Here is a 25,850-nt window from a genome sequence, read left to right on the forward strand (position 1 = left end):
AGAACGCTTCCTTGCGGCACACCAGATATAACAGGAAGCCAGCTAGAATTAGTTCCAGGAAGTATAACACGTTGCTGTCTATTTCTTAGATAGTCTTTCACTATTTTTAACGTGTTTCCAGTTATATTAAATCTGTTAGCTAATTTATGCAGTAAATAATGGTGGTCCACTGAATCAAAAGGTTTGGACAGATCGAAGTACACAACATCCAACTGATTACGATTAGTAATTGCTTTTATGGCATAGGATTGCATAGAAGACAGATTGGTAAGGCATGAAGAATTTGGAAGAAACCCGTGTTGTGCTGGGTTAATGTAAGGGGATGTGAATTTCAGAAGTCTATTTTTTAGAAACTTTTCACAGACAACAGCAAGTGTGGAAAGGAGAGAAATGGGCCTGTAACATGTAGTATCGTTTGCATTGCCAGATTTAAAAATAGGAATGATATTTGCTTTCTTCCATTGAGTGGGAAAGCAGCCTTCAGAGAAGCACCTATTGTATAACATTGCAAGAGGAGTAGCTAGCGAGTGAGCTGTTTTTTGAAGGAAAATAGTAGGAATATTGTCTGGTCCGATCCAGATGCTCGGAGAGAAGAAAAGGAGGTAAGGAAGTGCAAGACTTCACCTGGTTCTGTAAAGACGTTAGAAAGAGAGTGAGAACAGATAGATTTGATAGGCGGGTGATCCAAAATATAATTTGAAACAAAATTATTTTGAAATGTTTGATTGAATAGTTCAGCTCTATCATTACCAACAGCTGAACGTGTAAAGAGATATTCATGTAAGATAATTTAGCATTAACCAGTGTATGAGAGAAAAAAAGAAAAAATACTAGCACGTAATGTTTGCAAGAGGAGAATGCTGTGAACTGGCCAACAGTGCTCACATAACGCAGAATTGAGTATTCTGTGTCATATGTATGGCGGTCTCGGCTTGTAGACGCTAAAGAAAATGTACATCCTTGTAAGTGACCAATGTCGGTAATAAATAGTTATTCTTTTGCTTTAATGCGTCACTGTTTCTGTTCATGATCCTAAAAATGGAGCTACAAATTGTATACACTATTTGATACCAGTAGTTTAAGTAGTTCCTTAACTACTCTAACCTTTCTTCATGTAGACTGACCAGATTCTCCAAAGTAAATACCAGGGCACTTCAGTTTATACTTTGCTTCAGAACTTAACATATTCAAGATTTTAAATGTGGCAGCTGCACACAACTAGCAGAAGGTCTATAATTTTTAATATTCATTATGGAAAAGAAACAGTAATATTGCAATCAATCAATGTTGCGAACAATGTTTAATGACAGTAAAATATAATGGCTTACATATACTGAAATGTTGAATTCTTGACCAATTACACAGTCCCTTTCGTAAGTCCTTCTGGAATATTGAAGTTAGATTAAGATCCACCATGAATTTTCTAATTATTTTGTGCAGTTTGTATTTTCTTAACTATTTTGTTAATATATCGCATGTGAATTAGGTGGAAAATTCCTGGTTCTGGGGAGACTTAGTTTACTCCCTTCACTATGTTACTACCATCAATGTTCTTTTGTTGGAAACAATCTTACAGGAGCTAGATTATAGGTTTTGCATCTATCGAGTCACCACAGAAAAACGTATGTAACATTTATAGGGTAGGATATAAACATATATATTTAATCTTTTGACTGGCATGCTCTCATCCCTGTGAGTGAGTTGGCCACTGACCTTCTGACTTCTGAAATCCTGGAGGAACTTATAAAACACCCTGTACAGTCCTAATCTTAAACATAAAGAAATTTTATTTGTTATACCAGTACTTATATATGACGGTAATGATAAAATAAAATTACCCAGAAAACATTATAAATTTCACTTCTGAATCAAGAACTGGGACAATTACACATCCAGAAGTAATATCTTGGGACACTGGGATATCTAGTTGAAAACTGGAACATCTGATCACCCTAAGTCTGTGGCAGAATTAATTAAAATTAAAATTTTATTTAAATTAAAATTCCATCTCAAAAAGGTTTATAATGATATTCTAAAATTTTCAGACACAATGTAAAATTATTTAAATCAAATTAAATAAAATGTATATCTTACCATGAATGAGAAAAACATGCCTGTTGCTGACAAAAAATGCCACACATCATGTCCATCATAGAAATTTAGTACTATACATCTGTGACTGAAAGCTCTGGATTGAGCTGGTGTATGCTGAAAAAATCACAATCATTGATTTATCAACATTATATTAATTTAAGAGGTCACTGTAAAAGATTTTCAAGTGGCTACCGAAATTAATAGAATCTTTTAAAACCAGTTACACAGATAAATAAGTACTTCACCCCAGATATAAAGATATAATGAACACACAAGCACACACCTTCACCCCATAACTCTCCACAACTGATTCTGCCGGCTTTTTACACATCTTGGCCCGTAACCTCCAATGGCAAAATTTCTGGGCTTTAGATCACAACCACCAAAACACACCCAAGTCTCCTTCAATTTTGCCCCCACCCCTCCTCCCAAGATACTTTCCCTGCCTACCAACCATCCCCTGGAAAGGTACATCCCCACCATCATTACCGCCACCTCTGAGAGTTCATTCCTAAATGACCTCCACAAACAACGAAACTCCAACCCCTCCCAACAGAAACCTCTTCTAGATCTTTGGAATCACCATCACATCAAAATCTTCCCAGCTGACAAGGGGTCCACAACGGTGGTTTTCAACTCTCAGGATTACCTGGTGGAAGTGACTCGCCAGTCGGCTGACTACTCCACCTACAAATCCACCATAGTTGGCCTATCCTCCACACACCTCAACAAAATCCAGGACATCTACACTCAAGCCCCCTCCCCCCCCCCCTTAGAGCCTGACAGCTTTTATCATAACCATGCTCATTCCAGACAACCCAGAACCCCCACCTTCTGCTTACTGTCCAAACTTGAGCAATAGTTCCTGGAGACCCAACCCCTCAAACCCCCCCTCGGGCTCTGTTTCATCCACGACATCTTCATGCTCTAGACACATGGAGATCCATTCCTATCAGTTTTCCTGGAACAACGTAACCACTTCTGTTCCATAAAATATACCTTAACCCACTCCTCCAACGACATCACCTTCCTGGTTGTGGACGTGCACATCGAGATCTGAAAACCTCAATACACAAAAAAATCCATCAATCACATGGAATATCTACATTTCTCTAGCTCCCACACATTCCATACCAAGAAAGCCATTACATTCTCCCTGGCTCTCAGGGGACAAAACCTTAACACTTCACTAGCCTTACATCAGAATTACAACCTCCACCTACGCCAAGCCCTGGGCAACCATGGATATCCCTCCACCCTTGTCACCAAACAAATATCCCGAGCTGCTTCATACACCACCACGAAGAAACCTGTCTCCAAACCCTCTTACACTCATCATGCAATATCACCCGCACGTCAACAAAATCAGCACACACTATGTTCCATTCTCCACAGTTATCACAAAACCAGAAACATCTTTCTCGACAAGCCCAGAGTTGTTTTCAAACACCCCCCCTCCCCCAACCTTCAAGACATTCTTGTCCACAACACAAAGTCTTCACATAACCAACGTCCCCCTGCCACAAATGGAACTATCCTAGGTGCAAAACCTGCCTATCCTCATCACCTCTTACACCTTCCAGAGTCACACCACCACTGGCAAATTCACGCTCCCTCCAAAGGAACGTTATCTACATCCTTATCTGCAACATCTGTGGTGACTTTTACCTGGGCGAAACATCAACTGCCTTCAATCTCAGAATCAATCACCATCACTCCTCCACCCACAACCTGGACTTCACTGTTGCCTTCCATACCAACCATCACAACATCCCTTTCAACGACTGCTTTCAGATACTGATCATCCATCTCGTACCCCAATCTGCCACCACCTCAGTTGAGAGAAGATTGGAGAGGGCCTACATATCAGCCATGAGTATAACCACACCCCCTGGCCTTAACAAGGGCACCTAGTAACTTCCCCAACCTTCCTTATCACACCCACCCAACCCCCCTGCCCCCAACTTACTACACCACTCACAGTATTCTATGAGGCTGGTGACAAAACCATGTTTTTTTTATTTTCCGTACATCTACATCTTCAACCTGACCCTGCTCTACGACTTTGCAGGTCCCTAACTTAAGTTTCCACTTTTTCTTTTACGACTGATGATGAGGCTTGCAGTCGTCAATATATGACTTTTTCTACTGTCTGTTGACTGTCTCCTTTTCATTTTTTGCTTTTTATTTAGCTCTTGTGGCCCACCTTTCTTTTATCTATCCATATGTATGTGTGTGTGTGTTTATGTGTGTGTGTGGGGGGGGGGTGTTTATGTATGTACGTGTATGTATGTATGTACATATGTATGTATATATTGTGGAATGAAACAAGGGAGCCATCATAAAAAATCTCAATTTTCTGAAACCATTCACCATCACTCAGTCAGGAAGTCATCTGTCACATTCCATCGCTGCGTAAGGAATGATGCCAGGTTATGCAACATTTCTACAAGCACTACCAGGTTTTATGGTGTAAGAGACTCGTCAAAACACACAACCCAGAACGATTCTTCAGCAAAAACCAAGCAGAGCAACGACGCTAAAAAGGCCAGTAAATTTGGAAAAGGGGCCAGTTGATCGCAAAATCTATCTGCGAGAGTTAGAGCTCCAGAAGGGTCTACCAGCTGAGGACTCTGCGACGAGCATCGAAGGAGACCTATGAGCAACCAATACACCAATACTCTGCCATCTTCACATGGCAGACAACCTTGCTTTGCGGGCTGACGCAGTTAGCTGTCTCCTGCTGCACATTATGAGACCGATGCGCATCATCTACTTCGCCGAGAGTCGCGAAGGGAACCCTGTTGCAGTGCCCGGACAAATTTTTCCCCCAACCCATGTGCCAGTTGGCAACATTTGTATATTTTTGAAGAGCTTATGAAACGAGGAAGTTTTATCCGTAATTTTTATGCTAAGTGTGTTACCATTTTTTCTGAGTAATCCTCTTCGATTTAAACGATAATTTCCAAATTTCTTAATGACGTGTGCTCCAATGACTGTTTCTTTCTGTGGGTATGGGAATTTTGGGCATGATTTTTTTTCCCCAGTAGTCACTCATTCGTCAGCTGTTAGCAACATGTCAATTGAGTGCCCAGGGTGTAGTAGTTTTTTCACAATTAGTAGTTTTTTGGTGGCAAGTCGAAATATGTCACGAAAATCTACAAACTGCAATAACTCGAAACCCATTGATTTCCGACCCCTGGTGCATAGGGTCAAATTTGTTGCAAATGTGCTCTAGTATCACCCCTTTCCAGGAATAGGTCTAATTACCAATCACCCCGTATATATATTGAGTTGAGGTTTTTAAGTCTGCTTTATGCACAGTAAGGCTAATCGGGACTGGACCTACAGTTCATAGTGGGATCCGAACCACTATGTGCCTCCACCAGGTATCGAATCCAGGACCCCTACATTACAAGGTGACGATGCTACCACTGCACCATTGGTGAGGTGCATACATACACACACACACACACACACACACACACACCAGAGTAATAGAGACCGATAAATAGAGAGATGGGAGAATAGAGAGAGATAGAGACCTGTGGAAAAACACAAAGCCCTTTGATTCAAAAACATGGGTTACGACATGCAACACATTTGTGGATGATGATGCTTGCATGGTGGGACATTGAAAACTACCAACTCTCGGCTGGCACTCCCACTCCATTAGTGATCGTGTCAGAGCAGGGTACAGGGGGAGAAGACAAATGTTCCCCCTCATCAACCAATATGCTCCCAAAACAAAGAAGAAAAATCGGTTAATAAATGTTATTTCTGCCAAACTTCAAATAGTTAAAGTGTGCTCAGTCACATAGGAACAACTAAATATACATATACAATTTTCAACAGAACATCTGAAAGTAATTCATTCTTGTAATAGCATGAATTTCTACGTATATTTCAGGATCATATTATCATTGTCAAAAGATATGCATAGTAATGAAAATACTATTCGTGCTCATAACAATAACTGCATTATCTATTTTCTTCAATACAGACATCCTGTTTGCACGCATGACTCATTTTCTTCAATTCAGAACATGTCATGAACAACATGAGCTGAGGTTTTCTGCCAATAATAATTTGAAATGTAACTAGAAATGTTTTCATGATGTCTCACATTAAAACATGATCAATAATGTCAGTGAATGTCAGTAAGTAACATGAAAAAAAAAGGTTCAGGTATAATTCAATTTAAAGTATACTATTGGATGTACTTAAAAGTTAATTATTAAATATCCACTATACAATCACTACATTATACTGTGAAATATATATATATTCCAAAAACGAGCATTAAATCCATTAAAAAAAACATGAAATGTAACTTCATGTGCCCCATATCATGCACCAATTTTTTGAACATAAATCTTTCATTACACAATTAAATAACAGAAGGTTTACTCAAAATTTTGTGACAGAAGATATATCTTCCTCAATGTCTCACACAGCTATTTTCATATTGTTTTATTTTACTTTCAATTTAAAAGAACAATATGCATAACACATTGATAACTAATTTGTTTTCCTAGAAGAGAATATACTAACATGTTTATTTGTCTTTTGTTGGAAGCACAGATAATCGAAAATATCATTTGTATCACTCTGCATTATGTTAATGGTAATATATTTGCTCTTTCTGACTAACGTTCCTTTGGGAGGTGTATAGTCCATGTAATTTTGTATATCTCTATGAGTTGTTCTTTCGTTGAATGTTTTATAAGATCCGAATGATTCATGCATATTTTCATTATGATATATGCACATTGTGTGTGCAGTAACTTAGGTAATAGATACTTTGTAAAATAATATTGACCTACAATATTATTGTACAATTTGTGTAACTTATGATTTGATGAACAGAAATATAGATCAGAGTGTCAGATTTCTGATTCAGACTCTGAACATTCATAAACACTGCACATATTACTTTCTATGCCAATTATAAGCTAATGATGTTCCTCACTTACATCCCATGATGCTGACTTAGTTTGGTAGAAGTATAAGGCAACACTCCATGAAGCTACAGCCAATACAATGTAGATCAGTGGCTGCGTCAAAATTTTTTCATGATGCAATAACTAGAAAAGAAAGACTTTTGTAGAATCTAGCATGTATACTTTCAAAATAATTATAACATTCATGCAAGAATATAAATTCATAGGCATGTAAACATTTATTTATGACTTTGTTTACAACTTTGTTTTCATGGCGAAGTTAAGGCATTAATGCCTTCTCTTCCACTTAACCATTAAATATGGTGGTTATTTTTTTTTTTCATTTACAGCTAGTTGTATACAATGAAAAAATGAAAAATAAAGTAATAAAAAAAATAAAGTAATACAAGTAAAGTAAAAATAAAATGAAAGCAATACAGTTTGTATACGAGAAGTCAAGCCATGGATTAACCATTAATTTCAGTGGTTAATTGGAAACCATTTCTTACTAACACAATGAAAAGTATAACTGAAGAGTAAAATTAAAAATAAATTAAATACAGTTTCTATTTACATGGACACACACACATACCTATAGAAAAACAAATTTCGTGAGCTAAATGTATAATACATTGTTTTCTGGGAATTCAATCTAGGTCCAATTGTTTAGCATCTGTGCTTTTTATTGTCATTTGAATGTTATAATTGAGGAGGATTTCGGGTTGCAGTCTGTTCCAGTGTTCTGCAGAGGTAATTGTATAAGAATTGGCGTAGAAGTTAGATCTGCAGAGAGCAATGGATAGCAGAGATTTTTCTTTTGATCTGGTGTTGCGGCAGTGAATGTCTGAAAGATGTTGAAACTGCCTGGAGAGGTATTTTGGATAATTTGTTTGTAGGGTTTTGTACAGTAGTACAAGGTTGTGCCTTTATCACTTAATTTTAGCCACTCGAACTTTGTACAATACAGCATTTCAAATGGTTTGTTGCATGTGGCAGGATTTGAACTCTTTAGGAGAGACAGGATTGTAAGAAGTGTCAAGATCTAAGGGAATACATTAATGCAAAACTAATAGGAGAATCTCATGAAAAACATAGCTATTTTTCGGAATTCCTCATACTCGAAGTCACCGTAAGACAACAAAAGGTTATTTTTTCCATAGTGTACCGAACTCCTTGCACTTCCCTCACTAACTTCGAAAATGAAATCGCAAATTACTTGCCCAACTATGAACATTCAATAATTTTGGTTGACATTAATATCTATCTTTGCAACACAAAGAAAGAAGTCACATTGTTCTGCGACAGTGTCTGCTCTTAACCTCTCCATCTGCCCTCTCGGTCCAACTCAGCACACTGCAACCTCTGAATCATGGATTTACTTAATCCTTGTATCCATCATATCATGCGCAGTAAGTCATGGAAAAAACTGTACTTGGAATCTCTTACCATGACGTGATATATTTATCTTATGAGCTGCACGTTCCCGTTCGCATATTAATCAATGCCAACAATGCATCTTCAACTCGGGTGAGAAATCATCATGGCGACCAATCAGTAACAGTGTCCCCCAGGGAACTATCCTCGTTCCACTCCTCTTCTCTCTGTATATTAACACTGACACACTCAAACACTGTAAATATCACATCTATGCAGATGATGTTCAGTTGTGTTTGTCATTTCCTCCCAAGAATATTGAAAATTCAATTTGTGACATAAATTATGATCTGAAACAAATCAGTACTTGGTCAGCTAATCATGGGCTACTAATTAATCCTTCAAAATTCCAAACTATTATTATAGGTTCACATAAAATGCTTTCAGCATTTGAAATTTCATATCTCCTGCCCATAATGGTGTTAGGGAAAGCAAGCACAACCAGAAATCTCGGCATAATATTTAATCAGCATCTTCCTTGGTCAGATTACATAAATTTGATGATTAAAAAAGCTTTCGCTGCATTACACGCTCTTGTTTGGCTTAAACATTTGCTACCCACTGGAATTAAACTCAAACTGGTGCAAGCACTTGTTTTTCCACACTTCGATTACTGCGATTCTCTCGATTCTGACCTACCAGATGATCTCGCTCAATGTCTTCAATGGGTACACGCTTTAATTTCGATCTCAAATATAAGGATCATTTATCTGTTTTCTTTGCAAAACTAAATTGGCTGAAATTAATTGATCAGCAAAAGGTACACAACCTCACCCTTCTCCATATGGCAATCAGTTCAGAAGAACCGGCTTATCTCTTGAGCAGTTTTTAGTGTGCATAATATTTGAATCTATGTTCAATTGTTTGTAAAGTTGTTGGTTTACGAGATTGAGTTCAGCCATCTTATATATTGTTTTGTAAGTTGAGCATTAAATCTTTGTTATTTTGATTCCTCGTTTTTATCTTTATACCTGTGTGAATCATTTAACCTCTGAATCTACATACACGATAGAGATATACATACATAGCAACGAGAATTTAGTTAGAAATCGAAGATAAGTAGGTTTTACATCTAAGCTTCGAGTTATAGTACAATTGTATAATGGCTTCAGTGGAGTGCAAAATTACATTATTCGGAGAGCCCATGAAGATCATTGTAGTGGTGTAAAAATGAAAGTAATGCTCAGAGAGAGATATTGGTGGCCTGGAATAGATAAGGCTATTGAAGAGTATGTAAATAAATGTGAAGTTTGTGTGGCTTTCAAGCCAAATACAAGTGCTAAGAAGTATAGTGCATAGACTGCATATAGGTTTTTTTGTGTATAGAAACATTTCTTATATTATAATAGTAGATGATTACAGCAAATGGGTAGGTGATAGAGTTTCATCAACTTTATTTAAAGATGTAAAGTGTTGTCTAATCAAACATTTTGCTATTTTCGGGCTACCAAAGTGTATTGTGGTGGATAATGTCCCCCATTGTCATCTTCAGAATTTAAAACATTCTGTGATGAACGTCACGTCAATTTGTACCATTCTCTTGCATACCATCCTGAAAGGAATGGTCATGTCGAGCACTACTTGCAGACAGTGAAAACAAAGCTAGACTGTGCTGTGCTGTACCGGAGCAATTGAATAAGAATAAGAATTTAATTTGTGCAAAGAATGATTTCAAATGTACACAGGGCTTACGTTTTTAATAGTTTTCACTGATACATAGCTCTGATGGATTAAAATAGTTATAATTTCGAACCAAGAAGAAGACATATTTGCAATATCAACAATATAATAATTTGCTTTCATCAAAGTCACACGTATCATAAATACGAAAGTTAATTAAATTACAAATACTTTATTGGGTCCACCATACAAATATTATAACTTTTAAAATGCACATTACTGATTTATGAAAGAAATATTTTATAAAAAAGCTAAACTGTTCCAAATAATTGATATCATTCAGATCAAATTACAAATTCCTTAAGTGCAATACATTTTTGACGTTGCTTGTATGGCATGGTATCTTAAAGCAGCCTTAAATGCGCATACCCAATTAAAAGTCAAACTTTTTTTATTTGACTACAGTTATTTATATCTAATGGAAGAAAAGTATGTGCTTCTCTACTAGATCGCAGTTCACATCCAGGTATGAGAGTCAAATTTAATTTGAAACTGCCATAATGAGCACTGCTGCAAGTAAACAATGGTATCTACAGTAGATACCATGAGTAGATGGAAAATGGCGGAGCTGGATCGTCCGGACGATTCGTAGCCTTTTACGCTGTATATTTTAAGGTACCTTCACGGGAAATCATCTATAGGGTAGTACCTTCACGGTTAACCCCCGAAAACACCTATAGGGTAGTACCTTCACGGTTAACCCCCGAAAACACCTATAGGGTAGTACCTTCACGGTTAACCCAGTACCTTCACCGGGAAACACCTATAGAGCAGTACCTTCACGGTAATTTTGGACGAATCGTAGCCTTTTACGCTGTATATTTTAAGGTACCTTCACGGGAAAGCACCTATATGGCAGTACCTTCACGGTTAACCCAGTACCTTCACGGGAAAGTGCCTATATGGCAGTACCTTCACGGTTAACACAGTACCTTCACAGGAAAGCGCCTATAGAGCAGTACCTTCACGGTTAACCCAGTACCTTCATGGGAAAGCGCCTATATGGCAGTACCTTCACGGTAATTTTGGACGAATCGTAGCCTTTTACGCTGTATATTTTAAGGTACCTTCACGGGAAAGCACCGATAGAGCAGTACCTTCACGGTTAACCCAGTACCTTCACGGGAAAGCACCTATATGGCAGTACCTTCACGGTTAACACAGTACCTTAACGGGAAATCACCTATAGGGTAGTACCTTCACGGTAATTTTGGACGAATCGTAGCCTTTTATGCTGTATATTTTAACCTTCATGAGAAAGCACCTATAGAGCAGTACCTTCACGGTTAACCCAGTACCTTCACAGGAAAGCACCTATAGGGTAGTACCTTCACGGTTAACCCAGTACCTTCACGGGAAAGCACCTATATGGCAGTACCTTCACGGTTAACCCAGTACCTTCGCGGGAAAGCACCTATATGGCAGTACCCTCACGGTTAACCCAGTACCTTCACGGGAAAGCACCTATAGGGCAGTAGTGAACCGTAGCCTTTTACGCTGTTTATTACAAGAGTTCACGGTGTATGTTAACCTCACTGTCAGCGTTGGCAGCTCTGCCATCAACATTTCACCACAATATTTTTACGAGTTAAACTAACCTAGTGAGTTGGCAACTCTGCGTAGCCGTTTATTATAAGAGTTCACGGTGTATGTTAACCTCACTGTCAGCGTTGGCAGCTCTGCCATCAACATTTCACCACAATATTTTTACGAGTTAAACTAACCTAGTGAGTTGGCAACATTTATTCTATCATGCACTGTTTTAGCCGCAAGCTAAATTTAGCTAACAAATCAAAACGAGTGCTCTTCAGGGGATGAAGTATGCTTTCGAAAACAAAGAAACAATACAAATTCCAGCATTTCCTCTACCGATGAACCTCTTTTCTGTTCTTGGTTAATTACGGAAGGGAAAAAAGGGCTTCGAAAGAAAATCTTTACCAGTAAAAATATTTGTATAGGAGTCGTCGCTAATGCTACTTTTCCTCTAATTGTGTGAGCAAGAAGGAACGATGTATGTAGCCTAGACGGATCGATATCGTTTCCTACCACGCCATACATCGCCTCGACTTTTCGCAGTGCTTAGTGAGAAGGTGACCGAGTGACTATATTAACAGCATTCCTGCCGTGAATTGTTAGTGACATTTTTGCTGTATTAACTCTAGTGACTGATATCTATATGTGCTTGTGGTGCACGTTGTGTTCAATTGCATGAAAACTTTCGCAAGAAGGAGAAAGAACAGCTTTACTTCAACAGAGGTAAGTACAGCAATTATGTTTTTATAGTGGAATCACAAGGAAAGAAACCTGCGCAGACACCATCGCGCTGGCGGGTGGGGGAAAAAGACAGGAGGAAGGAGCCTTCAGAGCGGCCAACGTCAGTGTTGCCAGACCTATTGATTTCTCGGTAGGATTTCACAATAAACTATTGCTATGGTACCTCCGACGGCCTGCTCAAAAACAAGTTTCCTGGTCACCTTACTTGAACATGGAGGGGAGAGTGGAACTCCACTCAGCCATGAAAAGTGCTGTTTGAACTGTGAAATTATGCCAAACGATGTGCTAGGACATTATTATTATTTTATTACTATTACTGCATTACCATGGGCATTCACATATACTTTCAATTCAGCTGCAATAATGTGTGTTAATTATTGCATGAATATGATACATTGAAATTTAAGCAATGTTTTTTGAGGGGACAACACTATTATTGGAGAAAATGTGCCTTCTTTTGGCCCCCTGCCTGGAAAAAATCCTGCGGACATCCATGTACATTACTATTTTTAGATGGTTGTATTTTATCCCACCCGAAAATTCAGTTGATTTCAGTTACAGTAATTTACATCCATTATTATAATAGGTATGTGGAAACGTGAAAATTTCAAACTCAAGTGGTGTTTTCTGAGAGGGCAACATTATACGGGGTAATATGCCTCGTTTACTGGCCTGATAAAAAATACATTGTTTCCCCCTCTCTGGAAAAAATCTGCAGACATCCTCTTGCCTCCCCCCCCCCCCCAGTGCACACGCCTATGTCGCCCACCGAGAAGGTCGTTCATCCGCTACTATTAGATCATTGGATTTTGTAGCAGATCTTCTGGTTTCCCAAGAAACAATCTCCCGATTTTTTTCAAGTCTGACCTGGCAATACTGCCCCGAGCACCGATAACGGCAGGGAAGATGTGCGAACGCTTTTGAGGGAAGGTTTTTTTCCTTGTGGTCGAGCTATACTTGCTTTATTAACCCGAGTTAACTTGGAATTTACTTTTACATTGCATATTATTAACTCAAATTATCTCGTGATCGCACAATATCAGTGTATTTTTGTGCTAATCAGGAAAGTCTCGTTTAATCTTTAATAAGTTTACATAACAAAATTTTACTTGCTTCTACTGAACGTCATGTGAGAAAAGGAACACGATGACGATGGGATTTTGTGCTGGAGAGAGCGTGGGGTTCTCTACATATAGTTTATCACCGACTTGAATATCTATGATTTGCGAAGCATCCTCTGCATATGAAGTCTCTCCACTTTCGGGGTGTGTGAAATCAACCAGCTCTACATTGCGGACTTTAGGTTCGTCCCCTATATTCGTCACAGTCATAGTCGGATAGTGAAGGGCTCGCAGTAGCGACCAGTAAGTTATCTTGACAAACTGAAGTTTTCCCCTGAGGTAAAATTGATGGTATGCTTTGACAGGAGTGAGCATGTAGAGTTTGCTTCGTGGATTGAAAGGGGACGGAAATTCTCGATTTGGGATGCTGAATATCTCTAGGACGACTGTCGATTTTAAGTTGTCGAGGCTAACGTTCAGGCTGCCGACGTTGGCTCACAGTTCCTCCTGCACGTCGTCCAGTTTGTTCTGTATGGGCTCCAGGTGTTCGCTGAAGAGGTTGACGATGCTGTCGTAAGAAGGTTTGATCTTGATTTCCACGCGAAGTTGCTTGAAGTGTTCGTTCAGTTCGCGAAGCTTGTCGGTAAAATCAGCCAAAGCAGACTCTTGACCGATCTCCACGTCGTCGATTCGAAGTTTCACGTTTGCGATGATCTGCTGCAAGCTTTCGACGAGCCTCAGTTTGGAGTTTTGTGTCGCGAGGTCGTGAACCTGATTTCTGATTTCTGCGAACAGAGTGTGCAGCTCGTTGACGTTCTGGTTAGTGGACATCGTGGCGATGGTGTCTCGAATTTGCACGATTTCAATCTGAATGTTTTTCACGTCCTCGGATTTGAGCAAACGATTCACTGTCCTCTTCACGGCTTTCAGTTCCTGCGATGTTGGTAAGTTGACGACTGTATTCTGCAGCGCGGGCAAAGCTTTTCTCACGGCGTCCAGCTCACTGGCGTCGGCTACCGTACCCAGCGCATCCCGGAGTCGCGTCATGTCGTCCTGTGTGTGGGTTGATTGCTGCAGTGTTTCCAACTTGCTCTGTATGTCGTCGATCAGGTGATGGAAGTGTGAAAGTTCGGTTTCGGTGTTAAGGCTTTCCAGCTTGGCAATTAGCTGTTGAACGGTGGTCAGGGTTTCCGTTATGCCTGGCAATTTCAATTCCAAAGCTTCCTGCACGGTCGATAGATCAGTTCTCATGGTCGACAAAGTGTCCTCGATGTGGCTTACGGTGCCTTGGATTTTACCGAAATCCTCGTACGTCTCGAGTTGCAGTTTGATGTTGGCCACAGACTTTCCTATAATTTTCAGTTCCTCGGACGAAGGAAAGTTGGCAATGGCTTCTTCGACGGTTTGAAGTTTCTCCCTGATGTTTTTCACCGAGTTTTCAAGTTCTGCAAAGGATATCAGAGACGGGATCTCATCCCGAAAACTACCGAGTTTGTTTCGTAGATCGGCCACTGCTCGATTGATCAGAAGTATGTCTTCGGGTGCAGGGTTGGTTTCAAGTTGGATCTTAATGTTAGAAATAACATTTTGAAGTTCGCTCAAGCTAGCTTGGATGTTTGTTTCCTGTTCCTCAAACTTAGTTTTTAGTTGAATAATGTCTCTGGATTTTTGTAGGTTAGATAATTCCTCTCGCAGGTTGTTCACTGTTTCCTGAATGCTGCTCAAACTTTCCAAGGATGCTAAATCAGCATACTTGGCGAACAGTGATTTGAATTCCGCTTCGATCTTCAGGATCGGATCCACTAATGTTTTCTGCAGACTTGTCATCTCATCTTGTAGGCTCGAGGACAGAGTGTTCTGGAGAGTCAGCAGGTCGCTGCGAAGTTTCTTTACTCGTTGGTCGAGTTTCAGAATTTCAGTGTTGTCGGGTGGCTCGGTATCCGTGCCGCCTCTGGAGTGGCCGAAGATATTGTTCGGCATCTTGATGTGTCTTACTGTTTACTTACAGATTCGAATCAAAACAATGGCCCAATATGTATATAATAGCCTATTGCATATCCCTGAAAGTTGGCTTTCTCTGTTGCAGAAAAATGTCGCAGTCACAAGACACATCCACTGCAGTTCCGAAGACGAAAGAACCCCAAGTTCACTGTCCCTTCTGTAATATCCCACAAACCAAGTCCAATCTAAGTCGGCATAAACAAAGATGTATTCAACGGCCTGGTTCGTCGAAAGAACCCACCAGCATCACCAACCCTTCCCCAACATCCAGGAAAGTGATAACAACAAAAAAATTGATCGTCAATCAGAAGAGTGGGGTAAAGCGAAAGCAGTCTTCAAACCAGTTGAGCCATGGAAAGAGAACGAAGATCACAGAATCGGCTGAAGCACACGACCCAGAATGTATTAAGCCGAAGAGAACGGCCTTCAGGAATATGTTGGCAAATTACAGCCTCAGCAACGAGAATAGGGGTTTGCCCTGCAGTGCCGAAATTTTCCTGAAGGAGAAGAAAGCAGAAGTGGTTAAGATTTTGGTTTCCACTCTCGACAAGGGTCCCTTCAAATTCGACATGGTTTTGGATTCGTTGTTCCAGAAGCATTCCTCGGAACAAACTCACATGTTCTCCAGTAGAACAAAGCAACAACTTCTGCTGGAAAGTGAGAGGGAGGTGATAAGCGAACTTTACGACAAGCTAGTGAATGAGATCGTCCGGAAGCAGGAAGAGTTTCAAGGCAAAGGATCGGGTTGGAGTGTTTGCAACACTACACATATCATCATCAAAATGTAATGGAATTCGTATGTTATAGTAGTAATTGTATTTTTTCTGTTTTATTGTAGTAGATTTTGCGGGTTAAGTGGTAGAGCAGCCACAGGCTGAACTTCGCCCATGAATGAAGAAATTCTAATTCTAATTCTAATTCTAACATCAACATAAGCAAATACAAGCCTCTTTCGGGATCGACTTACGTGAAGCTCCCGCAGGTGATCGAAAACAAGAAAGCCGTTCTTAACATTAAAAACAACGACAACCAGTGTTTCAAATGGTGTCTCCTGGCCCATTTGCATCATAAAACAAAAAACTCTACGCGCGTTGGAAGTTACAGCCAGTACGAGAATGAATTGGATGAATATTTCGAAGACGTTACATTTCCTGTGCAGCTGACAAAAATCGAAAAATTCGAAAAAGCCTATCAACAAAAAAACAAGATTCCAATCGGTGTAAATGTGTACGGATATACAATCAGCATCAAAAAAGTAGATATTTTTCCGCTTCGGATCAACAAAATTGTAGGTGATGAGGTGAATGTAGTGCACATGCTGTTGATAAAAAGTATGAAACATCACCATTATTGCCTCATCCGTGATCTTTCAAAGCTGGTCAGAAGCGAGATAACAAAACATGAACATCAAATCGAAATCTGTTATCGATGTATGGTATTTTTCAGCAACCTAGGTTCAAGAACCGCCAAGGAGAGACTGCCGAATCACCTCAGAGAATGCCTGCAGCATCAACCATCCAGGTGCGTGTTCCCTGGTGGTTCTCATTTCTTCAGAAAGTACAAGTCCCAGCTGGAGGTCCCCGTTGTCATCGTTGCGGACATTGAGGCATTCTTGAAGCCCATGGCGATCTGCGACCCCGATCCGGCGAAATCATCAACTACTGCCTACCACGAGCACATACCTTGCAGTTTCGCATACTACGTGCACTGGATGGCAGGAGCGGACGAAGATAGCAAGGAACCGATTCTTTACCGAGGACCCGAGGCTGGAAAACGCTTCCTGGAATTCCTAGTCAAGGAAGTGGAGGAATGGGGTGATGTTTTGTTCAGGACTAAACCCATGAATGATCTTACCGAAGACGAAGAATTGAGGTTTGTTTGTGCAACACATTGTCCAAATTGCGGGTCCAAATTTGATGATTGTGTGATAAAAGTGACACACCACAATCACGTAACGGGTCAGTACATCAGTCCGTTATGCTATAGATGCAATTTGAAGCTTCAAACTGCCAAGTTTGTGCCGGTATTTTTCCACGGCCTCAGCAATTATGATCTTCACCATTTCGTCAAAGAGCTGGGCTATGATAAAAAATCCATCCGTGTGATTGCCGAGACCGACGAGAAATACATTACTATCAGCAAGTGGGTGAATATTCCACCGGGCTATCATGGTAAGATGAGCAAAATGATCCTCTGCGACGATGAGTGCACGTTGTGCGCTGCTGGCAAGAAGCCAAAATACAGAAGAATTGAACTTAGATTCATCGATTCTTACCGCTTTCTCCAGGCTAGCCTCGAAAAATGCGTCGCCATGTTGGACATGCCGGAAGTTACCAGATATCATTTTCCAGATGTGTCCTTGGACGCTATTCGAAGGAAAGGAGTGTACCCATATGAATACGTCGACGGGCCCGAAAAGTTCGACGAGATGGATCTTCCGTCGAAAGACGCTTTTAATTCAACCTTGAAGGACTCCGTGATTCCGACGAAGACTATGCGCACGCCAAACGTATGTGGAACGAGTTTCGATGCTGCTCGCTGGGTGATTTCCACGATCGATACTTGAAGCTGGACGTGCTTCTCCTATTCGACGTGCTCCAAGCGTTTCGTCAAACCGCTATTCGTGATTACAAAGTCGACCCTGCGCACTTCGTGAGTCTTCCGGGATTCACCTGGAATGCCATGTTGTATTCCAGTAGCATTCGATTGCAACTTTTCGCGGAAGATCAATGCGACATGCAGCTTTTCATCGAGAAATGTATCAGGGGCGGCATCGTGCAATGTTGTTTATGACATGCGAAAGCAAACAACGAGTACATGGGAGACGAGTACGATCCCAATCAGGAGTCCAGCTACATAATATACTTGGACGCCAACAACCTGTATGGTTATGCAATGACGCAGAAGCTGCCACAGTCTAATTTCGAGTGGTCGGACATCACCGAAGAAGGACTGAAACATCTGCTTCAAGAGGATAATTTTGAAGGATCGACAGGATACTTCGCGGAGGTAGACTTAGAGTATCCTTCAGAATTGCACCAGCTCCATTCGGATTTTCCTCTGGCGCCTGAGCTAAAATGTCCTCCTTGCTCCAATCAACCAAAACTGCTTCTGACGTTGGAGAGGAAGGATCATTACGTAGTGCACTGCAAACTGCTGAAATTCTATCTCCAGCAGGGTCTTGTTTTAACTAAAGTGCACAGAGTTTTGAAATTCACACAGGGCAAATGGCTGGAACCCTACATCAACATGAACACCCAGAAGCAGCAGGTGGCGACATCTGACCTGGATAAGGATATGTATAAACTGATGAACAACGCCATCTACGGAAAAACAATGGAGAATGTAAGGAAATACAAGGATGTCAAGATAGTTTCGGACGAAAAAAAATGCATGAAGTGGGTTGCCAACCCACGCTTCAAGAGCAGGAAAATTTTCAACGAGAACCTGACGTTGCTTCATCTTGACAAATCCTGCATTACGTTCAACAAACCGACGTACGTGGGGGCTGCAATTATCGAACTGTCGAAACTGCAAATGTACGAGTTCCACTACAACATCATGAAGTCACGATACAAAAATCAAATCCAGATCGCTTACATGGATACGGACAGTTTCGTTTATGTGATGAAGGAAGATCCGTACAGGGGCATGACAACCGAATTGAAGGAACATTTCGACACTTCGGGCTATCCACAGCCGAACCCCTACAACATTTTGCCAAGAAACAAGAAAGTTCCCGGATTGATGAAGGACGAAATGAACGGTGAGATCATCAGAGAGTTCGTGGGACTCAGGGCTAAATCATATTGTATCAGAACGACCGTTGCCACCATCAAGAAGTCCAAGGGAGTTGGGAAAAGCACTGTTCAGGGGAAGTTAAACGTCGAGGATTACATCGAATGCCTGAAAAAGAAACTCCCCATCCTGCGGGAAGAGAGGAGGTTCCAGAGCATAGACCATGATGTAAAGACCGTGAAACTGAACAAAGTGGCGTTGGATGCAGAGGACGACAAGAGAAAAGTTTTGAACTGCGGTATTCACACCGTTCCATGGGGCTATTCACCAATCGGAGAAAAGTCCAAATCATGCAATATCTGTAATTAGGCTAATCCTGTAACGAATCCACTTCACACACTTCTGTAAATACTTTTTCATTCACTTCATTTCCAGCATCCATCTATTTTTTTTGCTGAAATAAACAGCAGTCTCATATCACCAAAACCTTTTCTCTCCATTTATTGTTCTATCCCAATGTTGGTCTTGGGGTTGGCACAGAAAGAAAAGAAGGCAGCAGCTGAAGCAGAATGCAGTTCACGGATAGCAGTAAGTAAATAAACAGACATAATAAAATAGGAGTTCTTCGCAATGCGACCGAAAGGAGTGGCTTATCAAATCCCTTACACGGAACTCAAAAAGGTTTCGGGCATCGATTCTATACTCACGAAGAAGCAACGCGAGAAGAAAAACAAATGTTTAAAGAAGGGCACGGGATGAAGCTCCTTCTCAGCAGGCCACAGCTAAGCAAGTTGCAAAAGTCTAGGTCAAGAAAGCAGGGAGGTTTCATTTTCAGCATTCCCGCGATCCTCGCTGCTCTCGGAGCCGTGGGAAGTCTCGCAGGTAGTAGTGCCGCGATCGCGAAAACCGTGATCGATGCCAAGAAGAACGCAAAAGAGCTCGAAGAGCAAAAAAGACACAACCTCGCCGTGGAAAGCAAGATGAACGCTACTGGTTCCGGATTGAAGAGAAGAAGAACAAAGAAACAAATCACCGCAGCAGCATTGAAGAAATTCAACCTTAAAAAAAAGTGCCCCTTTCAAACGAAGATATTGAGTCTCTAGCTGAATTGTTCAACGTTATAAACTTCAGAGGTGTGTTCATGTCCGATACATTGCCTGCTAATGGACCCCGAAGTGGCGGCGAAAGCGGAGTGGTCAACTTGGATAATTCTCTCAACCCGGGAACCCACTGGGTATGTTATTGGATTGCCGAGGACGGAAGCGCTTTCGTTTTTGATTCTTTCGGTGGCGTTCCGCTTCTCGCGCTTGCGAACTACCTGAAATCGACGTCCGAAATATTTTACAACGACGAAAGGATCCAGGGCTTCGACGAAGTGGTCTGCGGTCATCTCTGCGTCGTAATGCTGGTCATCCTTTCGCAACTAACCAGCAGCGGGGACTCGACGTCGTTGGAAATGTTTCAGAGAGCAACGGATTTGATAAAACAATAGCGATAAAAGAAAAATGTTAGTCCTGCATTTGTCCAGCGAGACTTCAATCCTCAAACTGAAACTGCATTACGATGTAATCAGGAGCACTCTGCAACAAGAGTCGTTGGGGCTCGTGGCTTTCTACAGCATGAACTTGATTCGCAACGTCACCGAATACAACAACACCCTCTACGTAGGAAGCAAGAAGATCACCGTTTCGCCTGGAGAATATAACCTGACTACGCTACAAGCCCAATTGCCTTCGAACGTCATCCTGTCCGAGAGTTCGGTCACTCATCGCGTGGAGATTACGTCCGCCACAGAAGAAATAAACCTCGGATCCATCGGGGAGCTCTTGGGTTTCCCTAACGACAGCAGGTTGGCGCCGGGGATCAAGCACGTCGGGTTCTCTATTCCCAAATTCCTGTCCATAGAAACTTTGAACGTACATTGCAACCTGGCTCAGGGCATGGTTGTATCGACGGACGCAAATCGGGACCAAACACACAAGGAAACCGGTATAATTGCAACGTTCAAGCCCAATTCGGAATTCCTGGAGCCGATTCTTTACGAACCAGCCAAACCGATCTTTTTTCCCATCCAGCACGACAAGTTCAGTGAAGTAGAACTGACTATAACGAACGAGAAAGGTGAATTGGTGGATTTCGCCGGAGCCACGAGCACGGTCGTATTGGCTATCTTGTAAATAAAATAGACGGTTAATCGAAAGCGCATGATTAATCACGTAGAAAGTTACGAACTGCAGTCCTTCCCTCCCAACAGAAGGACGTTTGGCAACCTCAACGAACCGAACAAGGACATCGAATTTGATGTGGACGTTGGTGACGGGTTTGTGCATCCTCATCGCGCTGACCTCTACATCAGATACGAAATTGTCACCAGGGACGAAAATGCAGCTTACCCGGCAGGAGCCAACATCAGGCTGATAGACAATTTCGTCCCTCACCTCTTCTCCCAGGTGGAAGTGAGAAAGCATGGTACAGTCATCGACAGGATGGATAACCCCGGACTAACTTCGACCATCGTGGCGACCATGACGCTCTCGAAGCCAGAGAGTTCGAACTACAAAGCAGCGGGTTTCGAAACCGACAACAAATTACCCGGGAAACTCAGCACCGTGCTATTCCCTCTGCGACTCCTCTATGGATTCTTCTCCGACTACAAGGAAATCATGTGGAAGGGCGGTCTGAGGGTCACTTTCAAGAGAGCGTCCAACGACAACAACTTGTTTCTGCGATGGAAATCCGCGACGGCTGGGGGCGCCGTGGACGATGCGAGCCTACCGTCCGAGGGTAAGTGCGTGATAAAATCCATGGAACTTCGCATGCCGATCATCGAATACGAAGCTAACCACGCCACGAAGATCAAAGCAGAAATCCTGAAGAACCCGAACATCCCTCTCGAGTTTCAGATGTACCAATTCTTGCAGAGGACGGTGTCCGGGCGATACTTCGAGTTCGACGTGACGACACAGTTCAACAGCATCCAGTACGACATGCCCGACTTCGTGGTGGTTGTGTTTCAAACCGGTCGCGACGGCAGTCAGAATGCGGATTCGAGTATGTTCGACTACTGGAAAGTTAGGAACATTTACCTTAAGAACGGGCGGAACGAGATTTTCCCCAGAGAGAACTACAACCTCGCGGAAGATGATTACCTGAAGCTGTACGAAGCTTACACAGCGTTCAAGAGGGTCACCATGGAAGGATCTACCGACATGTACTACACGCCAGCGGAGTTTATCCAGAAACGTCCGATGTACGTGATCAACACATCGAAACGCAAGCAGGTGGTGATCAGCGACCGCACGAGCATCAAGGTTGTCGTGGATTTCCAAGAGGCGATCCCAGACAATACAGTATGCAGCGTGGTCCTGATTGCAGGGGAAAAGTTTGTTTACGATGTAAAGAACGAGAGAATCATTGAACAGTTTTGATATTTTTTATTGAAATGAAATAAATACAAATTTGTTACAAACCCCAACCGAGTTTTCTTTTCGTATGCATTGCCATTGTCGTTCCCAGAGCGGCCAGTCTTTCACCCATGCCGACGTCTCTGCTGACTACCCTCCGGAAAGCCCGGTGTTCCAACTGCATGTCGCATCGTGCCTTGCTGCGAGATCCCTGTTGTCCCGGTACGCAATATCATGGTCTTTGCAGGCAGCATCCAAGGGATTAACCCCGGGATCACCGCGATCCAGTCGCGCGTCCAATTTAGTACCGGGACCGCAGTATTGGTAGCCGGGAATATGCATCTCGAAAGGCAATTTGTTGATGATGTCGTTGGTGAGTCCCTTCCCTTCCGCCAGCTTCCAGAATCGCGGGGGCAAGATGTTGATGATGTTGATCAGATACCCGATGCCTTTCGGTTCGTTAACGATGAAGCGGCTTAGTTTGGAAACGATCATGTCCACGATGACAACCTTTTCGTTGTGAAAGTTTCGGTTTCCGGCCCTTTCTTCTCCGGCGATGACCAGCAGCCGGTCCACGAGTTTACGAACATCGTCCAGCCCCACTAATTCCACGGGCAAATTGGAGTAGCGCTTGATACCGCTGCCGGTAGGCAGGCGAGTGGTGCCAGGTTGCTGCTTGATTTCATTCCAAAACGGTTTGATGATGTTCCTGTACTTCTCGCTGCTACTTGACTTGACCCTGTTCTGAGATGGGTCGTTGTTCTGATACAAAGCATCGGTCATCTTGAGAATTTCCTTGTAATTGTCGTAATCCTCTTCGGAATACACGTTGGCGTCGGGGCGTTTTCTAGTGATCAGTTCCCATAGTCCCGGCGTGCCTGCGTACTTCTTGAAGAAACTTCTGCGTCCTGCTCGGCTCTCGTTGTAGATGATGATATCGTCCTTGTCGAACGTGACGTGCCAACTGCCTATCTTCCACACGACGCTCCCGGAAGGGTCGGGTGATGGATACAAACCGAAAACTTCGTCTCTGTCATCGCCTTTGGTGCTCAGATATTTGGCTGCGGTCGGTCCTAATCGTATTCCCTCGACGGAAGACGAACTGCTGCTGCTGCTGGGCGACGGAAACCTAGTGGGAAGCGACGGCAGTTGGAAGTGTTGGAGAGTTGTGGTGGGTGAAGGAGGAGTGGGAGGATAGTCCGTAATGTTGCGAACTGCCACCGGTACCAACTCTGTGATCAAGTCATTGTTAAGTTCGGCAACATCTTTGATTTATTTTCCCAGGTCACCGATCGCATCGATGAGCGGTTGCTCCTGTCGCTTCTTCTGCTCATAATATCCACGATTCTCTTCCTTCCACCCTTTAAATCGTTTAGCAAGGTACTCGGTCAACTTGATGTTTTCTTCGGCTTTCCTTTTAGACATTGCAAAATGAAGTTTTGAACCTATCTGTTTTCTTACAATTTTGTTATTTTATTTCGACGGAAGAAACAAGACAGAGCTGTCAATGAAATGATATTGTTGATAATCTTATCTTTTTTGTTGTTCATCTCGTACCATTCATCTGAAAATTTTCTAACACTCTGCTTATGATATCCATCAAGCATGTCTTCCATTTCGTCTGTTATTGCGTGAAGATCTTCGGTATTCACGATCTTTTTCCCCGTGATTTTAAATATGTAGTCCTTCATGATCATCTGACACGGCACGGCGAACGCTGGCGAACTATCGGCGATATCAATTATTCTGTGGATGTTATCTTCTTCTCTACCCGACACAATCTTGAATATCTGATAGAGCAGCTCCACAGGAAGGTTAGCAGATCGTGATGTATTCATTTTTTCTTCACCTCGTACTATTATATTACATTATCCATCACGATAAACTCGTTGATCTTGTTACGATACTTCCCCTGGTTCGGTTTGCGAGTCATGTCTATCGTGGCGAAGCCATAGTCGTCAGCATTCCAGCAATGCGCGCAGAGGTTGCGAAACGACTCGTACGTCATATCCCCTCCGACGAACTCGTCGTACACGTGCTTGATGTTGGTGGCATCCTGCCGAAACAAGCAAATGAAGTTTGCGTTGTCCCTGATCAGCTGCTTGGGGATCTTCGAGAAGGTCTGAGCCAAGTAAAAGCAGTCCATGCCCTTGTGGCGACCTCGAGTGAAGTAGTTGCGAACCTCTTCCTGATTCTCGAGGATGACGTCGTCGAAGACAACCACCGAATTCTCACGACTCTCATCCAAAGGTACCATCTGCGAGGCAAAGGTGGCTATTTCCAGATCGTCGTAGATTGCAATCAGCTGCCGATATTTCAATTGCTCGAGGCTCTTGGAAAAGACGTACAGGTGTCTGCTCTCCCAATCGAGCCAATGGGGAGCCAGGATGAAATTGTCTGCCATCAATGTGGTTTTGCCACAACCCGAGGGCCCCACGATGAGACATCTGATACTTTCGGGAAGCAATTCGCCATTTTTCTTTCTTCCTTTACCTTCGCCAACGTTCGGGAGTCTCTTGGTCACCTCCCAGCTCATACGATATCGATAGCATCAACCCAAGAATTCTGCGAAGAGGGAAGACCGAGCCACTTGACGTAAAGTTTGCCCTTGCTGCGTCGGAGCACTTTTTCCACAAGGTAAGTGTCCGGGAACCTAGTGGCGGACAGTTCCTGCTCGTAGAATCGACCCTCGATGTCCTCACCGTCCGCGGTGCTCTTCAGCTTGTAGATGGGGATGTAGGGAGGTGATGAAGGCAGGAGAACATTGGTTACGGTGAAAATTTCTGTGGACCAGTTTCGAGTGAAACCTTTGTCGAATACTCCGGGGCCCTTGAACTTGCTCACTCTCACCTTGTCTCCAATTTTATACTTTGTTTTCTTGATTTTTTCGCCAGTGTTTCGTTTGCAGTACACTTCGGAGAGCAGCCACCTTTCGTTTTGCTTGGTCACTTCCAAAAGTTTCATCCCGATCGTCCTGTGAATTCGGTTGTTGTATTCCTCCACCAGTTCGGGCACCAGATCCACCCACTTGTAGTTCCCGCGGAGGGTGAACTGTTTCCACATGAGCCCCTTGAGGGTCCTGTTGAATCGCTCCACGATGCTTGCTTTCAGCTCGCTGTAGGTTGAATAGTGAAGAATACCGTTCTCCTTGAGCATCCTCCCGAAGGCAGAGTTGTAGAATTCCCTGCCTCGATCGATCTGCAGGAAACAAGGGGATCTCT

At 42.4% G+C, this 25,850-nt stretch overlaps 1 protein-coding gene across 1 annotated transcript in view; it reads right to left on the reverse strand.

Annotated features, from left to right (window-relative positions):
- Window positions 1–25,850, reverse strand: part of LOC145993916 (SID1 transmembrane family member 1-like) — a 373,625-nt gene that overhangs the window by 15,609 nt on the left and 332,166 nt on the right. Inside the window, exons 15-16 of the mRNA XM_083129833.1 lie at window positions 7,071–7,181; window positions 2,095–2,208 (exon numbers count right to left, since the gene is read on the reverse strand). Of these exons, the coding sequence (XP_082985959.1) occupies window positions 2,095–2,208; window positions 7,071–7,181 (225 nt within the window). The remainder of the gene's footprint in view (window positions 1–2,094; window positions 2,209–7,070; window positions 7,182–25,850) is intronic.

The sequence above is a fragment of the Lepisma saccharinum genome, chromosome 10 (assembly GCF_977018435.1).
Source record: "Lepisma saccharinum chromosome 10, izLepSacc3.1, whole genome shotgun sequence".
In the NCBI taxonomy this organism is placed as follows: Eukaryota; Metazoa; Arthropoda; class Insecta; order Zygentoma; family Lepismatidae; genus Lepisma; species Lepisma saccharinum.